General features: G+C 50.4%; 1 protein-coding gene across 3 annotated transcripts in view; it reads right to left on the bottom strand.

Annotated features, from left to right (window-relative positions):
* Window positions 1-654: 654 nt before the first annotated feature.
* LPIN1 (lipin 1) overlaps window positions 655-24,179 on the bottom strand; it is a 159,157-nt gene continuing 135,632 nt past the window's right edge. For all 3 annotated transcript variants that reach the window (XM_056128498.1, XM_056128506.1, XM_056128489.1), the window contains 7 exons: window positions 23,004-23,130; window positions 19,122-19,270; window positions 18,643-18,729; window positions 8,639-8,791; window positions 5,812-5,926; window positions 4,937-5,040; window positions 655-1,789 (listed from right to left, as the gene is read on the bottom strand). In XM_056128498.1, coding sequence (XP_055984473.1) covers window positions 1,630-1,789; window positions 4,937-5,040; window positions 5,812-5,926; window positions 8,639-8,791; window positions 18,643-18,729; window positions 19,122-19,270; window positions 23,004-23,130 — 895 coding nt within the window. In that variant the 3' untranslated portion in view covers window positions 655-1,629. The remainder of the gene's footprint in view (window positions 1,790-4,936; window positions 5,041-5,811; window positions 5,927-8,638; window positions 8,792-18,642; window positions 18,730-19,121; window positions 19,271-23,003; window positions 23,131-24,179) is intronic.

Below are 24,179 nucleotides of genomic sequence, written 5' to 3' on the forward strand. Positions count from 1 at the left end.
AGTGGTTCCTTTTGCTTCTCGTTTGGATTCTTTTTTGAAAGTCTCCAGTGGCTCTAACAATGTGATTTCAAGAGGAAAGCATTCCAGTCAGTGAAGTAAAACATTCTTTTAAAAAAAAAAATTGTAATACTTCAAAAGGAAATCAAAATCTTTTACCCCCAAAAATTCTCTTGCTTTTGAAACCATTTTGGCCACAAGACAATCTAAAAGCACAAGAAAAGGAAGAAGAGAGGATCCTCTTCTCCCCGGGGCCTCAGAGAACGCAACTGAACAGCGGGGAGTTCCTAAGGGAGCGACGCCCAGGGCCGGTCACAGAGCGCAGGGACAGAGCGGTGGCCTGACCACCAGGCGCTTTGGTCTCCCCTGCCCCACTGTTAAGCGCAGAGACAGTTGTCACTGAGAGACGGTGGCTGGCATGCTAGTCAGTGACTCAACCGGCGGAGATTAATAAATAATATCGATAGAGGAAAAGGGTGTGACGGCTTGTGTGACGATTTTCTGAAAGCGAAGTCAGGTGCTTGCTCCACCCTGAGGACCACCCCCAGGAATCCACCTCACACCCTCCCCTGCAGCAGCTCTGTTCCCGCCCGTAGCTGCAGCACCCACTAGGGGCCGCGGGGGGGGGGGGGGGGGGGGGGGGGGGGGGGGGGGGGGGACACGACACACACACGCAGGACAGTGCACCGAGCACACCAGGCAAAGCGCACCCTAGGTAACACGCCTGTCAACAGATGTGTTAAGGCATAAATAGTTCAGCCTGAGCCACAAATATCGCGGGAAGGCAACCAATGACACAGGTTATCTTTAGCGCTGTGGCCTAAACATGAGAAGGGGCAGGCCACGAAATACTGCCAGGGAAGGAACTGGAACTGCAAGGCCAAGGCCCAAACAGCCCGATCTGGTTTCCCTTCAGAAACCTTGAATTCAGGTCAGATTCAGGTCCTGGGTCCCCATCACATGCAACACACACACACCAGCACAGCACTCTCTGCAGGGGGCTATGCCTATACTAGGCCGCACGCGTGCGCACATACACATACACACCACGGCACAGCCCTTCACTCTCTGCAGGGCCATGCCTACACCAGGCCAATGGAAATGAGCTCCCATTCCCTTCAGCACGCGCATACACACACACACACACACACACACACACACACACACACACACACACACACACCAGCACAGGCCTCCACTCTGCAGGTGCCTATACCGGGTCAATGGAAATGAGCTCCCGTAACCCTTCAGCCCAGAGTCAGTGAATGAATGCTGTGGACAGTGGAGACTCAGGGCAGCCTCCTCTGCTCAGGTATCTTGAACATTCGTGGCCCTATTCCCAAGACCCCAGGAACAGAGGCCAGGGGGAAGACCAAGTGGCCATGAAGGTAGGCTTTCCATGCTGTGCCTACACCCGGCTCCAAGGCTATAAAGTGCACTCTTCAATTACCCCTTCACAGGGTCAACCCACTCTAGGACAGAGGGGGCTGGAAAATGCTGCTCAGTTCTCCCAGCTCACAAGCAAATGACTGTCCGGCAAGCTGCAGAGCGCCCGCACTGCGGCTCCCAAAACCTATCCTTTAATGGGGCTGCTAGGCTGCAGACGACACCAGGGAGGCTGCCTGGTGCAACTTATGCAGAGGCCGAATGGACATCTTGGTTTTCAAAGGGTGGCAGTGGGTCTCTCCAAAAGGTGAAGTTACTGAAAGTATCTGAGCAGGGAAAGTCGGAAGAATGGCTTCTCTTCAGCAGCGGGAATACGTGGTCAACCACTTCACAGAGTCTCACATAGCTGAAAGGACAAGGAACAAGGTCAGTGCCTTTGAGGGACACAGTGGCCATATGCAACTCCTGCCACCACACCACTTCCCCCCCCACACACACACATACTGTACATACATATACATACACCACACACAAATATACATCACAGAAAGAGTAAAATTTCAATCAGTGGTTCCTTTTGCTTCTCGTTTGGATTCTGTATTCACATAAACACAATACAGGTATATACATATACAAACCACACACATACAACACATACACTGCACATACTAATACATACACACACATGCCACAAGCATATATATACACAACACACACACACACACACACACCCTGCTCTGGCTGTGCTTGAGAATGGCCCTGAGGAACAAACAGTCACAATACAATAGAGATTATTCTAGAATAACTTCTAAATGAGAAGATCAAGTCAGAGAAGGTCATGCAGGCAAGAGACGAGGATCCAAGGAAGGAAGACAAGAGGAAATCAGCTCGAGTGAGGGACAGTCTAACATGTGGACAAGGGGAATCAGGGAAGCAGAACCAGCGACTGTGCTCATCTGTGCAGCATCAGAGACAGCTGCCCTGTCAGTGTAAAAACACTGGGCCCTGCAGTTAAGGGGCCCCAATTCTGACTTTCAGCTCTCCCATTACCCACTCTGTGACCTCACCCAAACAGCTTAAGGACATGGTTCTCAAACTGTAAAGGGAAGAAACAGAAAACTCCATAGTGTTAAGTTTTATATGAGAATGAAATAAAAGAATGTGAGCAACCACAAAATAATGCACTCAGGATATCCAAGTTAATACCACAATGAACTTGCCACCTTGCTTGCTGTATAATCTTGGGCCAATGTCTTGCCCTCTCTGGCTCTCAGGCCCTTCAACTTTAGAGAGCACAGAGTTGGACAGGACTAGGGCTTCTCAATGCTCCCTGCAATAGTGCTCTCTCACTCTGCTGCCTTATGGTTCTTAAGAGGCTGCACATTAGTCTCTGTGGCCTACACAACAAACAGAAATCACTATACTAAACATGCATTTTCAGACCTCATGGCGCCTCCAACAGAAATCCTGGCAAGCTCAGGTCTCTCAAATACCCCCAGAGTCCTCCCTGACAGTCACTGAGTCCCTTACCAGTTCCAATTTGTGAAGACTCAAAAGGGATTTTGAAATCCAAACTCCAGGAGTTAGGATGTTCTGAGGCATGAAACAACTTATTAAATAAGGATGAAGAGTGTGTATTTAATAAAGGACCTCCAAAGGGCCTTTATTAAAGAAACGATGTGCTTGCACGAAATGGGGAAATTCTCTCTTCACAAGGAAGAATGATGTCTTCTCTGGGATTTAAAATGAACTTGTAAATACCTCCTGGCTTTTAGGCCTGTTGGACATGTGTGGTTTAGGAGGAGGGGAAGCCTCTGTCCAGCAGCAGATTAGTGCTTACCGCCAGGATGAACCCCAGATCCGGACCCTCTCCCACATACTGTGCTTCAGGGCTGATCAGAGCTGGCGGGCCTACAGGACACCAGCGGGGGAGAGGACATACCCTTTCCCTCCTGCCTGGGGGGGTTCCCGCCATCTGTGTGTACACAGATGGTCCAGAGACAGTGTGTTCTGACAGGCAAGCACACATGTGGCACTGAGATGGTTGTGCGCCACAAACAGAGAAAAGCAAGTGCTCCCTTGGGGAAGGACAGTCCCCTCCTCTGGGAACTCTCCCAGATTCCAGGCTAACAGCAACTGCTGTTCTAGGCACAGTTGGTGGTCCCCAAAGATGCCTCCCAGGATGGGGACAGTACACACTATGCGTGCAGCTTGACCTGCATCTCGGCGAGTGGGTCCCCTTGGCAGCCTTCCAAGCAAACACTCTCAAGATGCAACACTCCCTTCTCTACCCGCTCATGCCAAGTCTTGGCCCTGGGGGCTGCCGAGCAGGAGTGCTGGCTATTTCCGGGTGATGTCACCAGCAGGAAAGGGAGTTTATCTACTTGATCTTCTGGCTAAGAAAAACCTCTTTCCCCAAAGGTGCCGTGCAGGTGAATGAAAAAGAGAGGACAATGATGCACTGAGGGGTGACGAGAAAGAAACTGCCAGGAAAGGCCTAAGCAAGGACTCTGTCATTGGTTACCCTGGCTCTGGCTCCATCCTGCCCTCTGAAAGCTGGTCTGGGTTCGGTAGGCATGAGCATGCAAGGAAGCAGCTACCTGGACAGAGCCCAGGTTCTCTCTGGCCTGGAACTGCTCCATGTATGCTGGATGGGATTCCAGTGGGTATAGGAATTATTTTGTAATGTGAAGATCTGCTCTGCAGAATCCTAAATTCTGACTTTCCTCCAACCAAGGAGATGCTTGGAGAAAAGCAATGCCCAGGACACCGTGAGACTATCTCCTAACCCCCTGCATGTGCTCAGGCCAGAGGCTCCTTCCCAGGTTGGCACAGAACCAGAGAAGCGACCTCAGTAAAGATGAGCAAGAGGGACAGCTGTCTACCTGGATTGATGACACCCAGCAAGCAAAGCCCCCAGTGTGGAGGGGAACCGTCACCTTCATGCTAGGAAGTGATGAGACCAAAGCAAGACAGGGGAGAAAGCGATTCCACAGCCAATCAGCAGGCCCACCATAAAACAATCCCATTCAGCCCACAGCATCAGGGTGTGGGATCCCACCACACTCCCAGGAATTCTGCACTTAACCAGCAGTACTTCCACTTAAGGCATTATTATTACCAGTGTTCTGTGTGTGACCCAAAACACCTGTTACCTTACAGAGGAACTGAAGTACTGTTTCATGTCACCTTTTAGTTTGGCTACATTCCTAGTTCATATTCTAGACTTTTAACCCCAACTGGGCAAACCCAAACCACCAGTTTTCAAGTCCTTTCCATTCTATTCAGTTGCAGAATCAAACACTTGTTTCAACTTTTCACCCAGCGGGGATGTGGTTTAGTTTAAACTGTCAAACATCAAGTTTGGTACAAAATACAAGGACTTAAAAAAATTCTTTTTCTTAGTAGGAATTAAAAACTAACTTATGGACAAAGGAATTTTTTATTCCAAAAGATTGCCCTCAGCCGTAAAACATTATTTCAAGATGCATCCAACAATAGCAGCAGCAGCCTCCGTTAAAATACAGGGCTCAGAGACATGCGGGATACTCACGAGGAAATGTTGGTCTTTGCATGTTCCTGTACAAGTTCTCCTTTGGGGTTGACGGTGAAGATTCTGTTCAAAGACACTCCTACTTGCTTATATGAATATACATCCTGTATTTGGCAAAGACAAAGAATTAATTAGCGAAACAAAGCTGATGGGAAATACACACTGATTCAACACTACAAAACTTTCACTGATCCAAGTTGTGTAGACAAAGAATACCACTCGATGTGAACAATTCAATCTGGTACCCTTTCTGAGCAACAGCTCCCCCATCTGCTCAGAAACTGAGTTAGAGAGTCCACAACCCACCATGTCCCCCTGTAATTTGGTTATCTGCTTCTGTTCTCCCCTGACCCATGTCCTCAAGGATGATTTTCAAAAGCAGGGAAATTTTCTTCCTGGAAAATCAGTCCCTAGTTTACAGTTTTCAGAATGCTGAACTTTCCCGAAGAAAATGGAAAGCAAACCTTAGGGCATACTATCACCCTATCTGACAATCCTCTTAAAACAGGAGGAGTTTGATTCACTGATTTGCTAAGGACAAGCTTGGCAGTTGCTGCCGGGGAAAGTTCGACCCTTTTCAATGTTCCTGATTCATATACTAGTGAATCATTTGGAATTTGAAGGCTGCAGTCTGATCTGTCAAGCTTCTCACTGAAACCCACTAGCCAATCTTCAAAGAAAACAAGAGGCCATGAAATAATTGACAGTAAGCTTGCCTTTCCAGGCAGGCAGGCAGGCAGGCAGCCCTGGGCCAGAACTTTCTCAGGGGAAGAGACTCTGACCTTGTGGACAGTGGAGGCCAGCCTTTCCATGTCCTCTGGACCGGGCAGAGGCCGGAGTGTCAAGAGCCCTTATATACCCCCTCTGCTACTTACAGCCGGCCGGTTTCCAAAAGCAGCATAAAAGGGCTCTGTATTGGGGAAAAACAGGTTTTTGATGTCTGTCAAACACTGGACTTTAAACTTCTCTGGCTTCTTTTCAATCACTTCTCTGTTAAGACAAATAAATAAAGAATGGATCAGCGTGAGAGGCAAAGCTTCTTAGCACTGGACTATTTTTAACTGTCAAAGATGCCCTGGCACGTTCATCTCCCCGAAGGGAAATGTGCATGAGTCAGCCGAGTCACCCCAGAAGAGCATCAGGCAGGCCATCCCAGCTTTCAAAACCATCCTCAAGGAAGACACTCAGGAGAGAGATTTCACCCCAGACCACCACCAGTCAGCCAGGCACAAAGAGACACAGAGAGAGAGAGACACACACACACACATAGAGACACAGAGAGATAGAGAGATAAGAGAGATAAGAGAGAGAAAGAGAGAGAGAGAGAGAGAGAGAGAGAGAGAGAGAGAGAGAGAGAGAAACCACCACTACCACCACCACCACAACCACCACCACCCCACACACACAGAGAAAGAACACCTCCAAATCTCATTCTTGGAGTCTAGCAAGCACCTCAAAAAAATCTAAAGGAAAGCAAGAGCCAGGTGCGGTCAGCCTCATGTGTGACTCTGAGTGCAAAAATTCTAAATGAATCCATAGATGCAAACGGGCTGTGGCAAAGCGTGATAAGTTTTATTCCAGGAATAAAACTACTTCATACCTAAAAACCAAACAAGGCTTGCTCTTCAACTCCATGTTCATCCTTGGCCATGTGGCTCACTATGTCTCTTTTGCTTTTTTCCATTCTGGAGAAGCCCGTGTTCTCTCCTGAACACAAATCTCCTCTCTTTATCTCCCCGCATGTCTCTCTCAGTAAGTTTTACCCTATAAAAGCTATCTGCTTCACTAAAGAAATAACCAACTAAGATAATATAACCTAACAGATAAAGAAGAGAAGTAAAATTATCTCAATAAAAATTGTCAGGATGGACCTCCTGCTTGCTGCTCCATCATCCCAGACAGGCTTGCTATCACGGGGCCTACTTCAGAATGGGAGGTGGACTCGTCCCTGCTGGGTGGGTCCCAGCAACCTCCACACCTTACCTGCACAGTAATAAAGACCCGCACCAGGGGCTGGAGCGACAGCACAGCGGGTAGGGCATTTGCCTTGTACGCGTCTGAACCAGGTTCAATTCCCAGCATCCCATATGGTTCCCTGAGCACAGCCAGGAGTAACTCCTGAGTGCAGAGCCAGGAATAACTTCTAGGCATCGCCAGGTGTGATCCAAAAAACAAAACAAAACAAACAAACAAAAAAAAGACCCACACCACAGCTCCTGACTGACCTTCGGGTTGCTACTCCACCATCCCAGGAGAGGTTTGCCTCTGGCTGACATTACTAGGCCTATTCCAGAATGGGAGGCAGAACCTCTTCCCATAGGTAGGTCCAAGAAGTCTTCACACCCAACCAGAGCCATATTAAGGGCCCACACCAGAGGTCATAAAGCAGGCGGCCACTACTGTGGCCACACAATATAGCTACTTAATGAATTATACATGTTGCTGGAGCGATAGCACAGCGGGTAGGGCGTTCGCCTTACAAGCGGCCAACATGGCCGGCCCGAGTTCGATTCCTCCGCCCCTCTCGGAGAGCCCGGCAAGCTACCGAGAGTATTCGATATGCCAGACACAGTAACAACAAAGTCTCCAATGGAGACGTTACTGGGCCCGCTCGAGCAAATCGACGATCAACGGGAGGGCTCACAGCTATTCTTTCTGTTATTCTGTGAGGATGGGCAGAGAAGATATAGAGTAATCTCTGAGCTTAATCCCTCAGTACCTCTGGGGGAGGGGGTGGGTAACTACAAAGACTCACCTCTAGTACAACAAGAGCACTAGAAAAGCAGTGGGGGAAATGCGTAGATGCCCACCAAGCTCAGTGAGCAAAAACAGTAACACCTAAATCATAACAGCAGTAAATCCTCAGACAATTTCTTCATTGACACTATGATCAGACACTGTATATAAAAAAACCTAATATGGAAAACTTTGCATCTCTGAGTGCTTTAATAAAATAAAATTTGGAAGAAGAAAATAGAAAAAAGATGGGACCAGAGCGGCAGTACAGTGGATAGGGGGTTTGCCTTGCACGTGGCCAAGCCAGCTTCATGGCACCCATGAGGTTCCCAGAGCACGCTAGGAGTGACCCTTGGGTGCAGAGCAAGGAGTAAGCCCTGGACACCGCCCAAAAACAAAAACCAACAAACAAAAAAATGACTTTGGGAGGCCTTTCTAGAACAAAGACTTAGTACTTAGCATATGCTAATGAGGAGCTTGCTGCAGTCACAATAGCTTCCAGACACACCTACAGACCATCTGGATTTCATTTTCAAGTTGAAATCCTCACTGCTCTAGGGACCCTAAGGACACTGTGCCAGCCACCACATCAGCTTCACCTAGCATGTGCAAACGCGAGATTGACTCCCACAAAACAAGGCCAGACAGTTTGGCTGATGGGGCGGGGGGGGGGGGGGGGGGGGGGGGGGGAGCAGGGTAAAGGGCCAGAATTCCTGCATCCTAGAACCATGTTTCTGGCGCCCCTATGGAGCCCACTGTGGAGGCTGGCTTAAGAGGAGCAATCTAAGGGTACTGGCTGTACAACAGGCCCCCAAAGGCAGGCAGTTTCAGGTCCCCACACGCAGTACCAGGTACCTGCCCCCATCTGCTCTGGACACAGCACCCTAGGTCCCCGACAAACATGCAGCGCCAGGGCTCTGCACACACACACAGAACCAAGCCCCCCATATGTACTCAGCATCATACCTGTGCAAGGCAGAGAAGAGGCTGCTGGGGCTTAGCAGCAGGGGCCCTTGGGGCAGCACCGTGCCCCTCTCGTTGACCCAGTGCAAATAGCCCCTCGTCATGTCTGCCATCCCGATTGCACGTGCTGAACAGTAGAGAAACTTGTATCCATTTCTGAAAGGAGAGACAGAAAGTTCACCCTGGATGGTCCCAGAAAATGTGTCTTTGTTGGCGCATAAACCCTGCGCCACTGGGTGAAGAAGAGCACAGTTGCAGGATCCCAAGTGAACACCCTTGTAAAAAAAAATCTTATTTTCAATTGCAAAACAAGTCCAAAGACAGTTTCCTGTCACTTTCTAAGTCTTTGCGCCCTTGTTCTGCTCAACTTCACGGAAACATCCTCGGTGGAGGGGGATGCTTCCCACCTCTTTTGCTCCTAGGGAAACTGAGGTTCAATGCATTCACCTGCCCACCTACTAGCACCCACCTGTCCATAGGCCCAGTCCCCACTCCTCAGGAGGGCCAGCCAGACACCCACAACACACAAAGGTCCAGCAAGTTGATATCCTCCATAGATAATTCCTGCCAGTGCACAATTACACTTTTCATCCTAACACACACACACACACACACACACACACACACACACACACACACACACACTGTCCCTCCACAGCCTTGTTTGTCTGAGGGGGCCACATCTGGCAATGCTCAGCATTTATTCCTGGCTCTGTGTTCCAGGGTCACTCCTTGTGGGCTTGGGGGTATCATATTGGGTGCTGGGCATAGAACCTGAGTCAGTCATATGCAAGGCAAGTTCTCTACCTGCTGTACTATCTTAGCTCCATCACCAAGCCCTTGAGTTTTACCTTTCGAGATCGAATGCCATTTCTGTTCCCCTTTATAGCAAGATCCTTCCCAGAAGCATTTGTGTCTGCACTGACGCTAACTCAACTCCTACCTCCCCACCTTCAATCTACCCAAGGGAGATTGCTGCTCCTTTTTATCATGTCCTAAGGTCACCTAAGATGCCACCTTCGCACATCCAGCCAACACTGCCTCTCTTCTCATGTGGGAGCCCCACACAGAGCATCATCCCTACCTCTGACCCTCCTGTGACAGCAGCCCTCCCCTCCCAGACAGGTTCCATCACCACCTCAACCTCACCCCTGGGGAAGGCCTCACCCACCCCATGCTTGAAATGCATATCTCTGTTAATAGTGTCATCACAGTCACAGTCACGGTCCTCCCGTTGTTCATTGATTTGCTCAAGTGGGCCCAGTAACATCTCCATCATGAGACTTGTTGTTACTGTGTTTGGTATATCGAATACATCACGGGTAGCTTGCCAGGCTCTGCCGTGTGGGCAAGATACTCTTGGTAGCTTGCCGGGCTCTCCGAGAGGGGCGGAGGAATCGATCTCGGGTCGGCCATGTTGGCTGCTTGTAAGGCAAATGCCCTACCACTGTGCTATTGCTCCAGCCCAATAGTGTCATACAATAACATATTTTTACCCCCCAAAACTGGGGTGACATATTGGCCCACCCCACATCTGACAAAGGGTTCATTTCCAAGGTACATATAAATCACTGGCAAAAATTAACAAGAACAATCAGCCCCCTCAAAAAATGAGGAGTCAAGATGAACAGAAACATCCTCAAAGAAGACACGCAGGTGGCTAAGAAGTATGTGTGTGTGGGGGGGGGGGGTGGGGGGGGGGGAATGTGACATCTGGGAAATGCAAAGCAAAATAACACTGAGTTATCACCTCACACGGAGAACGGTACATATGACTAAGAATGAAAAGCCAGCATTGGTGTGGATGTGGGTGGGGAAAAGGAACCTTGTCTACTGCTGGAGAGCATGTCAGCTCTTCAAAAACAAAATAACCCTGCATTCCCACCTCTGGGCATCTACCCCAGGGGCCCAAAAACTCTGTTCAGAAAATATCAGGGCTCCAGGAGCACTGTAGCAGTACTAATTCACAATGGCCAAAACCTGGACATCCGACTCCTGGCTGAGGACCTGCACACCACAACTACTGCAGATCTTTCCCCATTTGCTCTGGTCTGTGACCACTGCCTCCCTCCTGCCACCTGTCCCTGCTGTTCCAGGGGCCAACTCCTCTCTAGGCCATAACCATCATTGGAGAGCAGCCGCACCGCCCTGCCTAGGCCTGTGTATGTTCCACTGTGTCCATAGACTACAGTTTTTTTCTCCTGTCAGCTACTCTTGGGCAGCAGGGCACCACGGGTCAGTCAATGACCTACCTGAGGGCCATTAAGTCTAACTTCCTCCTTTGATTTGGGGTGGGGGTCCTTCCAAGCAGTACTCAGAGATCTGGGGGTCATTCACAGGAATAGTGCACCAAGCCACCAGGCGGTTCAATCCTGCAGTCCAGCACCAGGGTGCTGCTCGAGCCCTGGGGTGCTGGGACCACCGGGGCCATAACCAGCCATGCTCAGGGTGGGCCAGGCGGTACCAGACTTCAAAATGAATTCCTGTACATGCAAAGCATAAGCCCTTGCAATATCTCTCCAGGCCTGTAATTTCCTGCTTTCCAAGTTGAGAAAACCCCAGCTCGGCGAGGAGAGCAGGGAGGGTGGGTCTGTGGGGAACAGAGGGCAGCCGTGTGGCCAAGTCTAATGTTCCAGAAACGCTGAATGAGCGTGGACACTGAGCCGTGCATGGAGCTGTCTCGGGCCTCCATAGGTTGGCCACAGTTCATCTTGATTGATAACTTTTATGGAAGCTTTTTCAAATCAATAACCAAGCAAGTTTTTATACCCTCTCTGGGAACAAGGTAACAATCAGCCTCAAAGGTAGTTTCTTACAGGCCAACCGTATTCAAACGAGCCATTACATTTGGCAAGAGAATAAATAGAAGTGCCCTCAATTTCTATTGTTTCCAGGCCACAGGCTGTCAGCGGAGCTGAGTTCTGGGTTTTCCCTCGGACAAACCCGTAACACAGGGCATGACACTTGGGAGGGGCACAATTCCAGGGTTCCCAGGTGGGGAATGAGATCAGTCCAAAATGAAAGTCCAGTGGCTTCATCTTGGGACTCTGGAAACCACTAGAAAGGACTCAACCAGCTAAACGGGGTTTGGGAGATCCATGATTTACGGCCAATGTCAGTTCTGGGTCTCTCCATCTCCCAGCAGATGCCACTTCTCACTTGGAGGAGACAGCAGTGGACGGCAGGGAAACTGCCAGGAAGGGGCTCACCAGTGCTCAGCTGTGACAGCCTCACACCACATCCAGCCCCAGGCAGATCTATGCAAGCCAGGACTCCAAGTTCAGATTTGGAGGCATGGGGCACCTGGGCTGGGCAACACAGGCAAAAGTCAGAGGTGAAACAGCCCTGGTCCAGAGACACAGCAACCAGTCCCAGATGGCACCACAGCACCAGAGATCCCTCCAGTCCCCATACCAGTCAATTTCACCAGGGTACCCCAAATGCAGCAGGTGCAATCTCCCTGCCTAAACCAGATGGAATCCTGGCATCCAAGAGGTCCCACAAGCAAGGGCCAGGTAGTACCAGGACTAAATCTCCAGGCCACATGGCAGCAGAGGTGCTGGGCTATCCCTCTCTGGCTCCCCACCCGCTGTGGCCTAGCTGTCATATCCACAAGCTTCTGCCAAGCGCCATCTTGGCACACCAACAGCTCTGGTCCAGAGACTCCCAGTTGAATCCCAAAATGGATTAGAGTCCTACAGAGATGTCTCTGGAACCCAACCATCTACAACCTAGGATTCCAGAAGTGCGCGGCCACAAAGCGGCCATGCAAACTCATGATATTCAAAATGAGCAATGGGAAACAAACTACCTAGTGTCTGCCCCTGGCAGGCAGGCTTTAAATGGTGGAGGAAAAAATTGGGAAAAACATAATGCCCAAAAGTAGAGAGAGAGTATTGGAGAAATTGCCTGCCATAGAGGCAGGGTGAGGACTGGGATGTTGGAGGCGGGGGTGGGGGGGTGGGGGGAGAAGGAAGGGGAGGATACTGGAGACATTGGTGGTGGAAAATGTGCACTGGTGGAGGAATAGTGTTCAATCATTTTATGGCTGAATCTCAAACATAAAAGCTTTTAACTGTACCTCACCATGATTCAATAAAATTTAAAAAAAAAAAAAAGGTGAAGGCATGCCAGGCAAGGCCACCAGAGGAGCAAAGGGGGAAGAAATGGGCGGGGGTGGGGGGGGGGCAATGGATGGGGAGCATAGCTGCCCCACAAGAGGGCTAGGGAGAAAATGAAGCAGAAACAGGGAGAAGAGGCACACTGAGGAAATTGCCCTTGATCTGTGTGCCAGCCAGTGACACAGGAGGCCTGATCGTCACTGGCCTAATTGTCTGGGTGCCAGATGACACACACTCAACTCAAAGAACACACAAATGTCAAACTACTTCCTCTCAATCTAAATAAAAGTACCAAAAGTGGGCCAGAATGATGGATAGTACAGTGGGTAGGGCATTTGCCTTGCATACAACTGACTGAGTTCAGCCTCAGCACCACATACAGATAATCCCCCAAGCAACTCCAGGAGTGATCCCTAAGCACAGAGCAAGGAGTTAGTCCTGAGCACCACTGGATGTGGCCCAAAAACAGAATCAAAAAAAAAAAAAAATAGCAGAGGCTAAAGCAATAGTATAGAGGGTAGGGTGTTTGCCTTGCATGCAGTCAACCAGTTTTGATCCGTGGCACCCCCTCGCCCTTAGTTCCAAGAGCACCGCCAGGAGTGATCCCTGAGTGCAGAGCCAGGAGTAAGCCCTGAGCACTGCTGGGGGTGGCCCCAATGAAAAAAACAAGACCAGAAGCATTCAGTTCTACTCGGATCCTTGCGAACAGATTCCTACCACCACTTTCTCTGCGGGGGAAAAAAAAAATCATTCAGTGCCCCTCTGCACCCTCCCACCAACAATCTACCTTCTTTAAGTGAACAAACAGGAAGTACACCCCCCCTGGGGTGTACCTGCACCCCTGGGGCTACCCACTCTGGGAAACATGCTGGGAATCAAAGTAAACAACGAAAAGTCCGTTGCATGGTAAACTAACCACTTTTTGTTTGAAGAAGAGATCTTTTTGGGAAAATCCAAAGAGACACAGAAATCAAGATTGAAAGAGAAAAAAATGTAGATATATATATCAATATATCATCACTGCAACTATGCCTTTTTTAAATTCTGATGTTAACACCAGGGCAAGAATAGATCTATGCTCCAAAAGCCAAAAAAAAAATGAGTCAGACTGTGAACAGCTCAGCATCCTGACCCATGAGGATTTCTTTCATCTAAAGCTAGATGCAATGCTGAGGGTCAGGCGAGCCAAGGCAGCCCAGCAGCCTCTTCTTCCCGTGAATGAGAGGCAGCTGCGGTGAAGTTGTGGAAGGGAAGGCCGGCACCCCCACCCTTCACAAGAGCATGGAGTCAGGAGTCTCTGCAGTGGACAGTTTGGCAATAGGGAGCAAACCTCGAAGTGGGCCCCTCCAAGCGAGCACTGCTTCTCCTGAACTGGACCGGAGAACGGTCCTTGCCTGTGGGTGTCTTCGAAATAAATACCACCTGCAAATGCTCGGGACATGCTGTGTGTCTACCCAGATTGGGGGCTTTGTGCAGCCTTCAGAGAGAATGAGATCAACTCTGCATGCAGTGAAAAGGAAAGATATATTACGTGAAAGGGAAAGACATATTTATTACAAAAGAACATGCTGTGCTGGTGTGTGGGGGGCAGGGGCTCGGGGAACGTTGGAGCGCAGGACAACCAAGCGTGGAAGAGGTGGAGAAAGGCAAGACCTCTGTCCTTTAAGATCTCTCGAGTCTTTGCCTCGCGAGTATTTTTAAGAGAATTAGGGAAACTGCTAAAGTGGACAGGTGAGTGAGCAGGGAAAGTGCTGGCAATGCATGTGCCCCGCTCACCCCCACCCCATGCATGGCCGGTGGAGTCCCTGGTGGTCCTGAGCGGCATCATGCCCAGTACTGTGCCCCGCAGAGACCGCCAGTACCAGTAGGTGTGATGCCTATTTAAGTCAGTAGAGATGGGCTGGTCCTTCCCATCTCCCTGCTTGTTCGGGGTCCTCGCTGTCACGCCCACAAACTGCCTCCAGGCACCATCTCAGGCATCAATGGCCTTGATCCAGAGACACAAGCAGTGAATCCCAGAAGAGAGCAGCTCACCAGAGATCTCGCTGGACCCTGTACTGAGTCAGTTCCACCAGGGCACCTGAGATGGAGTGGATGTGCCCTCTCTGCCCACTCCAGATGAAACCCCGATGGTCACAAGCTTCCAGAAGCAAAACCCAAGTACGAGAGTTCAGGAACTAAGACTCCAGGCCACACGGCGGTAGTGGAAACAGGCCCTTCCTGTCTACCCACCGGCTCGGGGGTCCTGGTTGTCACGCCCACAATCTGCTTCATCTCAGCGCATCAATGGCCTTAATCCAGAGACTTCCAAATGAACCTCATAATGGATCAACTTCCTACAGAGATGTCTCTGGACCCCAGCCATTTACAATTTTAGAATTCCAGAAGAGAAGCACATGGCTTAGCTACCTCTCATAATATTCATAATAAGCAATAGAAAATAAATTATGTAGCATTTGCCCCTATCAGGCAGGCTTGAATGGTGGTGGGAAAATTTGAAATAATGGTGGTGGGAAAGTGTAACGGTGGTGGGACTGGTGTTCCAATATTGAGTGTAATCAATTAATGTGAACAACCTTATGAAAATGAAATTAAAAAAAAAAAAGATGAGGTCAGAGATAGTACAGTGGGTAGGGCATTTGCCCTCATGTACCACCAGAAGTGACCCCTGAGCGCAGAGCCAGGGCTAAGCCCTGAGCACCACCGCTGTGGCCCAAAAACAATCAAAAGAGAGAAAAAGAAAAAAGCAAGTACTCCTGTCCTAGGTCTCCGAGGTCCAGAGAGACCCACTGAGAAATGCAAAGCCAGCCACTGGGTCCCTATGCAAGCTTCAGGAAAAAGACTCACATACACCCGCATGGCTGTGTTCAGCATCACTGGCAGATAGGGGGTCCTGCTTCAGTGAAACATCAGTGTGAGAGGCACAGGCATAAGGACTTTTATAATTTGGGGCGGGGGAGGAGGTTTGGACCACACCCAGCTGTGCTCAGGCTCTGTGCTCAGAGGTCACTCTCAGTGGCGCTCAGGGAACCCTACAGGGTCCTGGGGAAATCAAACCTGGGTGGGCCACGTGCAAGGCAAGCACCGTCCTGCTGTACTATTTCTCTATTTTTACAACTTTTTAAAAAGATGAAATTGAGGCTGGAGAGATAGCACAGCGGGTAGGGCGTTTGTCTTGCACGCAGCCGACCCAGGTTCGATTCCCAGCATCCCATATGGTCCCCTGAGCACCGCCAGGAGTAACTCCTGAGTGCAGAGCCAGGAGTAACCCCTGTGCATCGCCAGATGTGACCCAAAAAGGAAAAAAAAAAAGATGAAATCTAGAGCTGGAGAAATCGTGCAGGGGGGAAAGGCATGAGGCTGAGCTAGATTCTATTCCTGAGATTGCATATATGGTCCCTGGAGCACTGCTAGGAGTGACACCTGAGCACAGAATCAGGAGTAGCCTAAGCACTGTCATCAACAGCCCCTGAGCATTGCCAGGAGTGACGCTCCCCGCTCCACTTCACGCAAAAATACAAGTCTATTTAAAAAAAAATAAAATAAAATCGAACCAATGAGTGGGGAGTGTGAGAATCAATCAGAAGCTTGAATCCCGGCTGGTTACAAGGTCCTGCCACAGCCACCCTATGCCACAGCACGGAAGGTCCAGGAGGACCCTGTCCCTTCCAGCATCATCTCAGTGCCTATCAGAGGACACATGTGACCAGAGGGAAGGCCAATGGCTGGTTACCAGAGCCCAGAGGCTGGGAATGGTTGAAGATTTCCACCCCACACTTCCTCCCTGCACCCACAAGTCAGACGCCCGTGTGACCTGGGGGACCCAGGGCCGGGCTTCCCACCCTGGCATTCCCTGGTTGTGGTCCTGAGGCAGGACCAGGCTGAGAAGTGGGTGTGGTCAGAGCCTTAGGAGGAAAGAGATGGTGCTCGGCACCAGCCAGGGGACAGCGGGAAGAACATCCACACCCCTAAACCCAGGGAGACCCGAACAGTAGCAACCGCTCAAGGGCCAGGCCCAAGAGAGTAAAGTGGGTGGGGTCCACCCATCAGAGGCCTGGGAGCCGGCACAAAGCACTTTAGCTCTGAGTTTGCTTCTCTCACCTCAAAGTGGAGATGGGAGGGGAGCGAGCACTTGCTTTCCAGATAAAAAGGCTTTAAAGAACTGGCACTGAGTCTGAAGTGATAGCACAGCGGGGAGGGCGTTTGCCTTGCATGTGGCTTATCTGGGTTCGATTCCCAGCATTCCACAGGGTCTCCTGAGTACCGCCAGGAGTTAATTCCAGAGTGCAAAGTCAGGAGCGACCCCTGTTCATTGCCGGGTGTGACCCAAAGAGCCAAAAGCAATTTTCGAAAAAAAATGGCACAGGTACGCGACAGGTGACAGCTATTGGAGACTGACCACCCAGGGCGGAAGGATGTGGCTGCAAGTGGTGGTGCCCCTCCCTCACACCCCAGGAGCCCTGCCAGCTGCTGCTGCCCTAGTGCCAACCCCCCTCCCCTCCCCAAGCACAGTGCAGAGCCCAGGACCACCAGGCCTGGCACTGAAGCGCCGGCTCAAGTTCCAGGTCTTGTGGCAAGCCAGAACCAACCCCTCTAAAACAGAGAACGTCAGAGAACGTCAGTTAAATTGTCGTTCCGTGACTTGGCCATTTCGTGGAAGCTCCCAGTCCAGGAGGACCAGACACCAGCTGTGGGCTCTTTCCCATCCCGGAACCACAACTGGAACTGCACTGTGTGAGCCCAGAGGAGCACACTCGGCATGGACCAGCTAGCAAGCATCCACCGGAGGGCCTCGGGTTTCCCTCTACGTCCAGAGATCCTCAATCCCTCCCCTGGAAGGAGCCAGGATGGCAGCTAGGGCTTCCTGCCAGCGAGGTGAAGTCCACTCAGGTCCACAGAGCTGCTTCCCCAGTCCCCCGCTACCCGACCCCCTACTGATTTTCAGTTCTCCCCTCCTTGCTTCTCCTGTCCCCTAGTACTGAATTCCAATTAAGAGTTGGCAGGAGCCCTAAGAATCCCGGCGGCGACCAACTTCCAGAACCCAAAGAAAAGCCCATGTATGCGGGTCCAGTCCATGCAAACTCCAGGCCTCAAGGGACAGAGGATGAGCTGGTCCTTCTCATCTTCCCGCTCCTATGGGACCCTGGATATCATGCCCACAAACTGCCTCTGGGTGCTCTATTTAGGCTCCTTCACGGCCATGATCCAGAGACATACAAAAGAATCTCAGAACCAAGCAGCTCACTGCAGAGATTTCTCCAGATCCTAACTATGTAAAATTTTAGAATTCTAGGAGTGCGTGGCCACTCTTGCTACCATGTGAGATCTTATGCTATCCATAACAAGCAATACAAAATAAATTATCTAGCATCTGCCTGTTCAGTAGGTTTGAGTGGTGGCAGGAAAATTCAAAATAATGGTTGTGGGAAGGTGTAATGATGTTGAGACTAGTGTCAAAATATTGAATGTAATCCATTATTGTGAACAACTTTATGAAGATAAGCTTTAAAAATTAAAAAAAAAAATTAAATAAAAGAATTGGCAGAAGGGCCGGAGGGGATATAGTACAGCAGGTAGGGAATCTGCCTTGCACACAACCGACCTGGGTTCAATCCCCGGCATCCCATATGGTCCCTCAAGCACCACCAGGATTAATTCCCAAGCACAGAGCCAGGAGTAACCCCTGGTATGACCTACTGTGACCCAAAAAGAAAAAAGAAAAGAGTTGGGACGATTCACTCTGCACTAAGGATTCCCGCATGCCCCCCCTACAATGGTGGCCATGGGGCACCCCCCACCCTTAGCAAATCCAGTTCACACCCCAGAAGCAGTGTCTGAAGCTGTCAGCTGGGGCCCCAATGCCACACCCAGGCCCCCTGTACTTACTGGCTTACTTTATGGTACAGCTTGGCAATGCCCTGGTGGGTCCAATCCTTCCCGAGGGTGGGCAAAATGTGGCCAAGAGTATCTGATCTGAAAAAAGACAGGGAGGGATGTGGAAAGTCTAGAGAGAAAGAAACACCATTCTCCGCAATTCATGGCACCATCAATGCCACCCCCAAAAAATAAATGCAAACAAGACCCTTAATCTACTTTCTAGATAGTAAGAATAAAATCGAGAAAAATGCCCCAGGAGGAATATGTTAACGAGCCAGAGGACACCTACCAAAGCCTTTCCTTGCTAAAAGAAAGTTCTGCAGAAAGGAGGTGTCATCCCCAAGGACAGGCAGTACCCCGGGAGAGTGACACCCCAATGGAAAAACAGCACCAAGGCCTCATCGTGGGGGCAAAGACCCCTCTCCCCCAAGCACAACAGGCCTGAGGAGTGGGCCAAGGGTCCGCGTGGGGCTATGGGGCAGGCCTACCTGGTGATGGTGCCATCGATGTCTGAGATGACAACTTTATCATCCCAGTTCCACAGGTAGATGGTGCCCTCACAGCGACATGTGCCCTGGTACTGCGTGGTGACGCTGAAGATCACAGAGTTCGGGCCGTTCTTCAGCTTCAAGCTTTTCTGGAAAACACAACACGTGTGGCTGCCCAGGGGGAGGAACAGCTGTGCTAGTCCCTGGTGGGGTAAATGAGGATTTTTTTTTTTTTTGGTGGGGAGAAGTGGGGTCAAGGAAACAGAATGTTGAGTCACACCTGACAGAGCTCAAGGCTTACTCCTGGCTCTGTGCTCAGGGATCACTCCCTTGGGGGTGCTGAGGAGACCACCTGGGTGCCAGGGATTGAAGTGGGATCAGCTGTGTTCAAGGTAAGCACTTGACCTGCTGTACTATATCTCCAGCCCCATGGATGAGGGTATTTTTTTTGGTATGTTTTTGTACTTCACTTGGTAGATTTTTTTTTCCTTTTGGGTCACACCTGGTGATGCACAGGGGTTACACCTGGCTCTGCACTCAGGAATTACTCTTGGCGGTGCTCAGGGGACCATATGGGATGCTGGGAATCGAACCCAGGTCGGCCGCGTGCAAGGCAAACCCACTGTGCTCTCTCTCCAGTCCCCTAGATATTTTTTTTAAATCAAAGACTTTCATTTGTTTGATTTGATTTTTGACTGTTGAGGGGAAAAGTGGCCTAAGTATGCAGTTATTTAATTATTCATATTAACCACACTACCTTTGAAAACCCTTGGTAATGGTTCTTTTCTTTCCCGCTGAAGTATAAGTCATACGTTATTTTAGATTCATGTATACAAATTTATATACGTTGTACAATGATTATCAAAAAACACATCACTTTTTTTTTAGAAAATTACAAATTTTTCGTATCGCAGTGATTATAGTGCCAGGTGGTACATGAAGGTGGTACATGATATTTCTTAGGCATGTTTACTTTGTGTCTGGATGATTGTACCTCTTTTTTTTTTAATTTATTTCACAAAGTAGTTCACAATATTTGATGACATGTAATATTCAGACACCAATCCCACCAACATTACCCCTTCCCACCACCATATTTCAGATGTTTCCATCCCAAATCCCAACCCCTGCCTCAAAGCAAAACTGAAATAATATATTTTATACTGTTTGTTATGAAAAACCTCTGAAAATGCTACAAAAAAGTTTCCTTAAAGGAAACTGTGGAGATTGTGGTATTTCACCAGATTTTTTTTTTTCCAATACCATCTGTGGCCCTAGCTCCAGTACCAGGTGTTTGCTCTAGTGGAGAGGGGTTCTTCCTACGGATGGGGAACCTCACCCCCCACAGACCCTCCCCCACCTCCCTGGAAGGCAGCTCAGCAGACTTTGCAGGGCACTCACTCGTCAGGGGTAGGCTTGCCTTGCTCTTTCTGGAGGCACTTATTAGCCGGGGCTCAAACATGGCTCAAACATTTATTAGCAGGTCAGAGGGAGGGTACAGTGGGGTAGGGCACTGGCCTTGCACATGGGCAACTTGGGTTAGGGCCCCGGCACCCCACATGATCCCCCTAACGCCCCACCAAGCGTGATCCCTGAGTGCACAGCCAAGAGTGGCCCCCAAATCAAAAATCAAAACCAAAAACCGGTTATGGGCTCGGTTCTAAGAAATCACAGCTCCAAAACAGGACATGTCACTGATGCACGACCAGAGATGAAGGGACATACCAGGGGGTCTGACTGATGTCCAAGGGAGCAGAGTCCCCCCAAACAGGGGTGGGTGAGAGGTCAGTTCTCGGACACATGGCAGACCCCATCGAGGCACACGTTTTGATGCCCCCAAATGCAAAAACACGCAGAGAGCCAAATTTGTTTTTGGTAGACTTTAATCTCTCAGTCAGGACTCTCCAATGCAGGCCTAGAGGCTGCCTGACTTGGGGTCCCCCTCTCCCTTCTGTGTAGCTCTGTGTTCCGAGACACTTTGCAGCTCCTGGACTAAAACAGGTAACTGCAGCCCTCTGTTACCTTTCCCATCAAAGGCCAGAGCACAGCTGGGCCCAAGTGAGAGGACAGCAGGGAAGGCATTTGCCCTGCATGGGGCCAACCCGGATTCAATCCCGTGCCCCAAATGGTCCCGCAAGCACCATCAGAAGTAATTCGTGAGTGCAGAGCCGGGAGGAACCCCTGGGCATCGCCAAGTGTGGCCCAAAAACTAACTAACTAAATAAAAGCCAAGCACAGCGAAGTCTGGTACCCACTTGGTACAAGACAAAAACCAAAGAGCAGCTTTGATCACAGTCTGCTAACAGCGAGGATTCAGAGTGAAAGGGCCTGATCCAGGTTGGTCCTCCAGGCCCAAAGAGAGAGGCTGGAGTTGCGGGCTCTGCAGGAAGAAACCCAGACGGAGTCGCCACAGCCCCAGGCATCAAAAACAAAAGGCAAAACACCAACCTGGTTGATCACAAGGGCTTGGGGCGTGGTTGCCCCTGTCCCCTGCCCCCCTCCCCCCCCCCCCACTCAGGAGAGACATCTGAGTCAACCAACATCTCTCATACTCTGCAAGATTTGGGGCCAAAAGCCCTGATCCAGAGACGCAACAACCAGTCCCACCCAGACGGCACCACAGCACCAGAGATCCCTCTGGGCCTCATACCAAGCTAATTTCGCCGGAGCACCCCAGATGGAACAGGTGCTGGCTCCCCACCTACTCGAGATGGAATTTCGGCGTCCAAGAGCTTCCACAAGTAAGGCCCCAGGTATGCGGGTACCAGGACTGAATCTCCAGGCTGCATGGCAGCAGAGGCCCCAGGGCGTCCCTCCCCAGTTCTCCGCCTGTTCTGTGGCCTAGCTGGCTGTCATGCCCACAAGCTTCTGCCGGGCACCATCTTGGTGCACAATAGCTCTGATCCAGAGACTCCCAACTGAGTCCCAAAATAGATTAGAGCCTTACAGAGATGTCTCTGGAACCCAACCGTCTACAACCTAGGATCCCAGAAGTGCACGGCCACAAAGCAGCAATGCAAACTCTTATGATATTCAAAATGAGCAATGGATAATAAGTGATCTAGCGTCTGCTCCTGGCAGGCAGGTTTGAATGGTGGTGGGAAAATTCGGGAAAAACATAATGCCCAAAAGTAGAGAGTATTGGGGAAAAACTGTCTGCTATAGAGGCAGGGTGAGGACTGGGATTGGGGGGGGTGGGGGATACTGGAGACATTGGTGGTGGAAAATGTGCACTGGTGAAGGATGAGTTTTCAATCACTGTATGGCTGAATCTCAAACATGAAAGCTTTGTAACTGTACCTCACGGTGACTCAATAAAATAATTAAAAAAAAAATGTAGGCACTCAATGCCTCATTTGCAAACCACAGCACCCAAAAGAAGAGAGAAAACAAAAGGGAATGCCCTGCCACAGGGGTGGGGTGGGATTGGGGGGTGGGAGGGGTAGGAGGGATGTTGGGAGCATTGGAGGTGGGGAATGGGCACCAGTGGAGGGATGGGTACTCAATCATTGTATAACTGAAACCCAAGCACAAAAATTTGTAAGGTCAATAACTGTACCACATGGAGTTTCACTAATAAAAAATAAATAAAATAAAATAAAAAAAGATTTTGGGGCCATCGGGATGAATTAGCTCCCCAACAGGCTGCCTCCCCAGCACTTGAGGGGACCAGAGTTGCTTCCAGGTGACAAACAGGAAGTGAAGTTCAACCCCAGGTGGGTATGCACACAGGGGACAGAGGGGAAGGCCGGGAAGTAGCCACAGGGACTCCTGGAATAGGAAAGGTACCAGGAAGTACAAAGGGGACTTCAGAGACCAGCAGGGACACCTGGGCAGCCTCGGAGAGCCCGTGCCCACGACACAACAAGGGAAGAAACTCACCAGCTGCTCTGAAGTGAGCCGGAGGGTCTTTTTGTAGCCGACATTGGACACGAGGGGGAGGTGGCCGGCGCTGGGTGGCTTGGCAGCTGCGTGCTCTTCATCACTGGAGGATGATTCATGCTTGATTCTGGAACACACGGTGATGTAATCGCCAATTAGGAAATGCATCTGGGCAGCCATTAAAAATGCATTAGCCCCGAATCAATGATGTAGTCGATGGGGTCTCCCCTGAGCGCTGCCTCTCGGGTGGTCCTGCACCATATCCGTTACATCTGTCAATGAACTCACTGAACTCCCATTCACGCGGCTGCTGCATTATTCATCCGGGGCTGCCTGTCCTCATTCACTTGCCCGTGCGCCCAGAGCCAGACTCCCTCCGCCTTACGCCAAGAGTTGCCTCCATCCTGGCGAGCAGGGTCAAACCCCGTCCTTGACCGAGATGCTCTCCTCATCCCCTTAGAGGCCGAAGGCCAAGAATAAGAGCCCACGGCCCCTCCGTCCTAACTGAGTGTATAGGCCCCTTCAGAAGCACAATGCCAAACAATTAGGACTCTCCAGACCCTCTCAGTGAAGTCAGGAAAGACACCCCAATACGCCCCCAGCACCCCGAAGCAAGCTGGTGCAAGAGCAAGGGCTGCACCGGCTCTAAAGGCCAATGGCCCAATCTCGCCCAGACTTTTTCTTTGGCTGGGGAGCTGCAAGGTGGGGGTGGAAACCGGTTTGCTTTCTCTAAATCACATAAAGCATTATCACTAGTTTGTTGTTTTCCTCAATTAAAATCTGCCCCCCCCCCCCGCCCCCATGCCATGATCACCTGCCCTGGGCAGCGGGGGATAGGGTGTGCCCATTCTAGGGGGAGATGGCACAACAGACAGACCTGGAGAAATCCAGGTTTGAACCCAGCAGAAAGTTGAGTTTAGACCTATTACTTCGTTAAATATCACTTTATATTAAAACTACAGATGGACAGAATCTCCTGCCCCTGCACCAGGCTGTCTTCACCAGGGCCCCCTCAGAGGGGAGCCGGTTGAGTTTCCCTCCCCACCCCAAGCAGAACCCCGGTGGCCGAAAATCTCCAGAACCCAGCCACAGCCACGCTCAAGCTCCACATGTTCAGATGAGCCTCACGCATGAAGGAACCGGCAGAGGAACCCAGGTATGCGGGACCCGTGACTG

The sequence above is a fragment of the Sorex fumeus genome, unplaced genomic scaffold (genome assembly GCF_029834395.1).
Source record: "Sorex fumeus unplaced genomic scaffold, SorFum_2.1 ptg000006l, whole genome shotgun sequence".
Lineage (NCBI taxonomy): Eukaryota > Metazoa > Chordata > Mammalia > Eulipotyphla > Soricidae > Sorex > Sorex fumeus.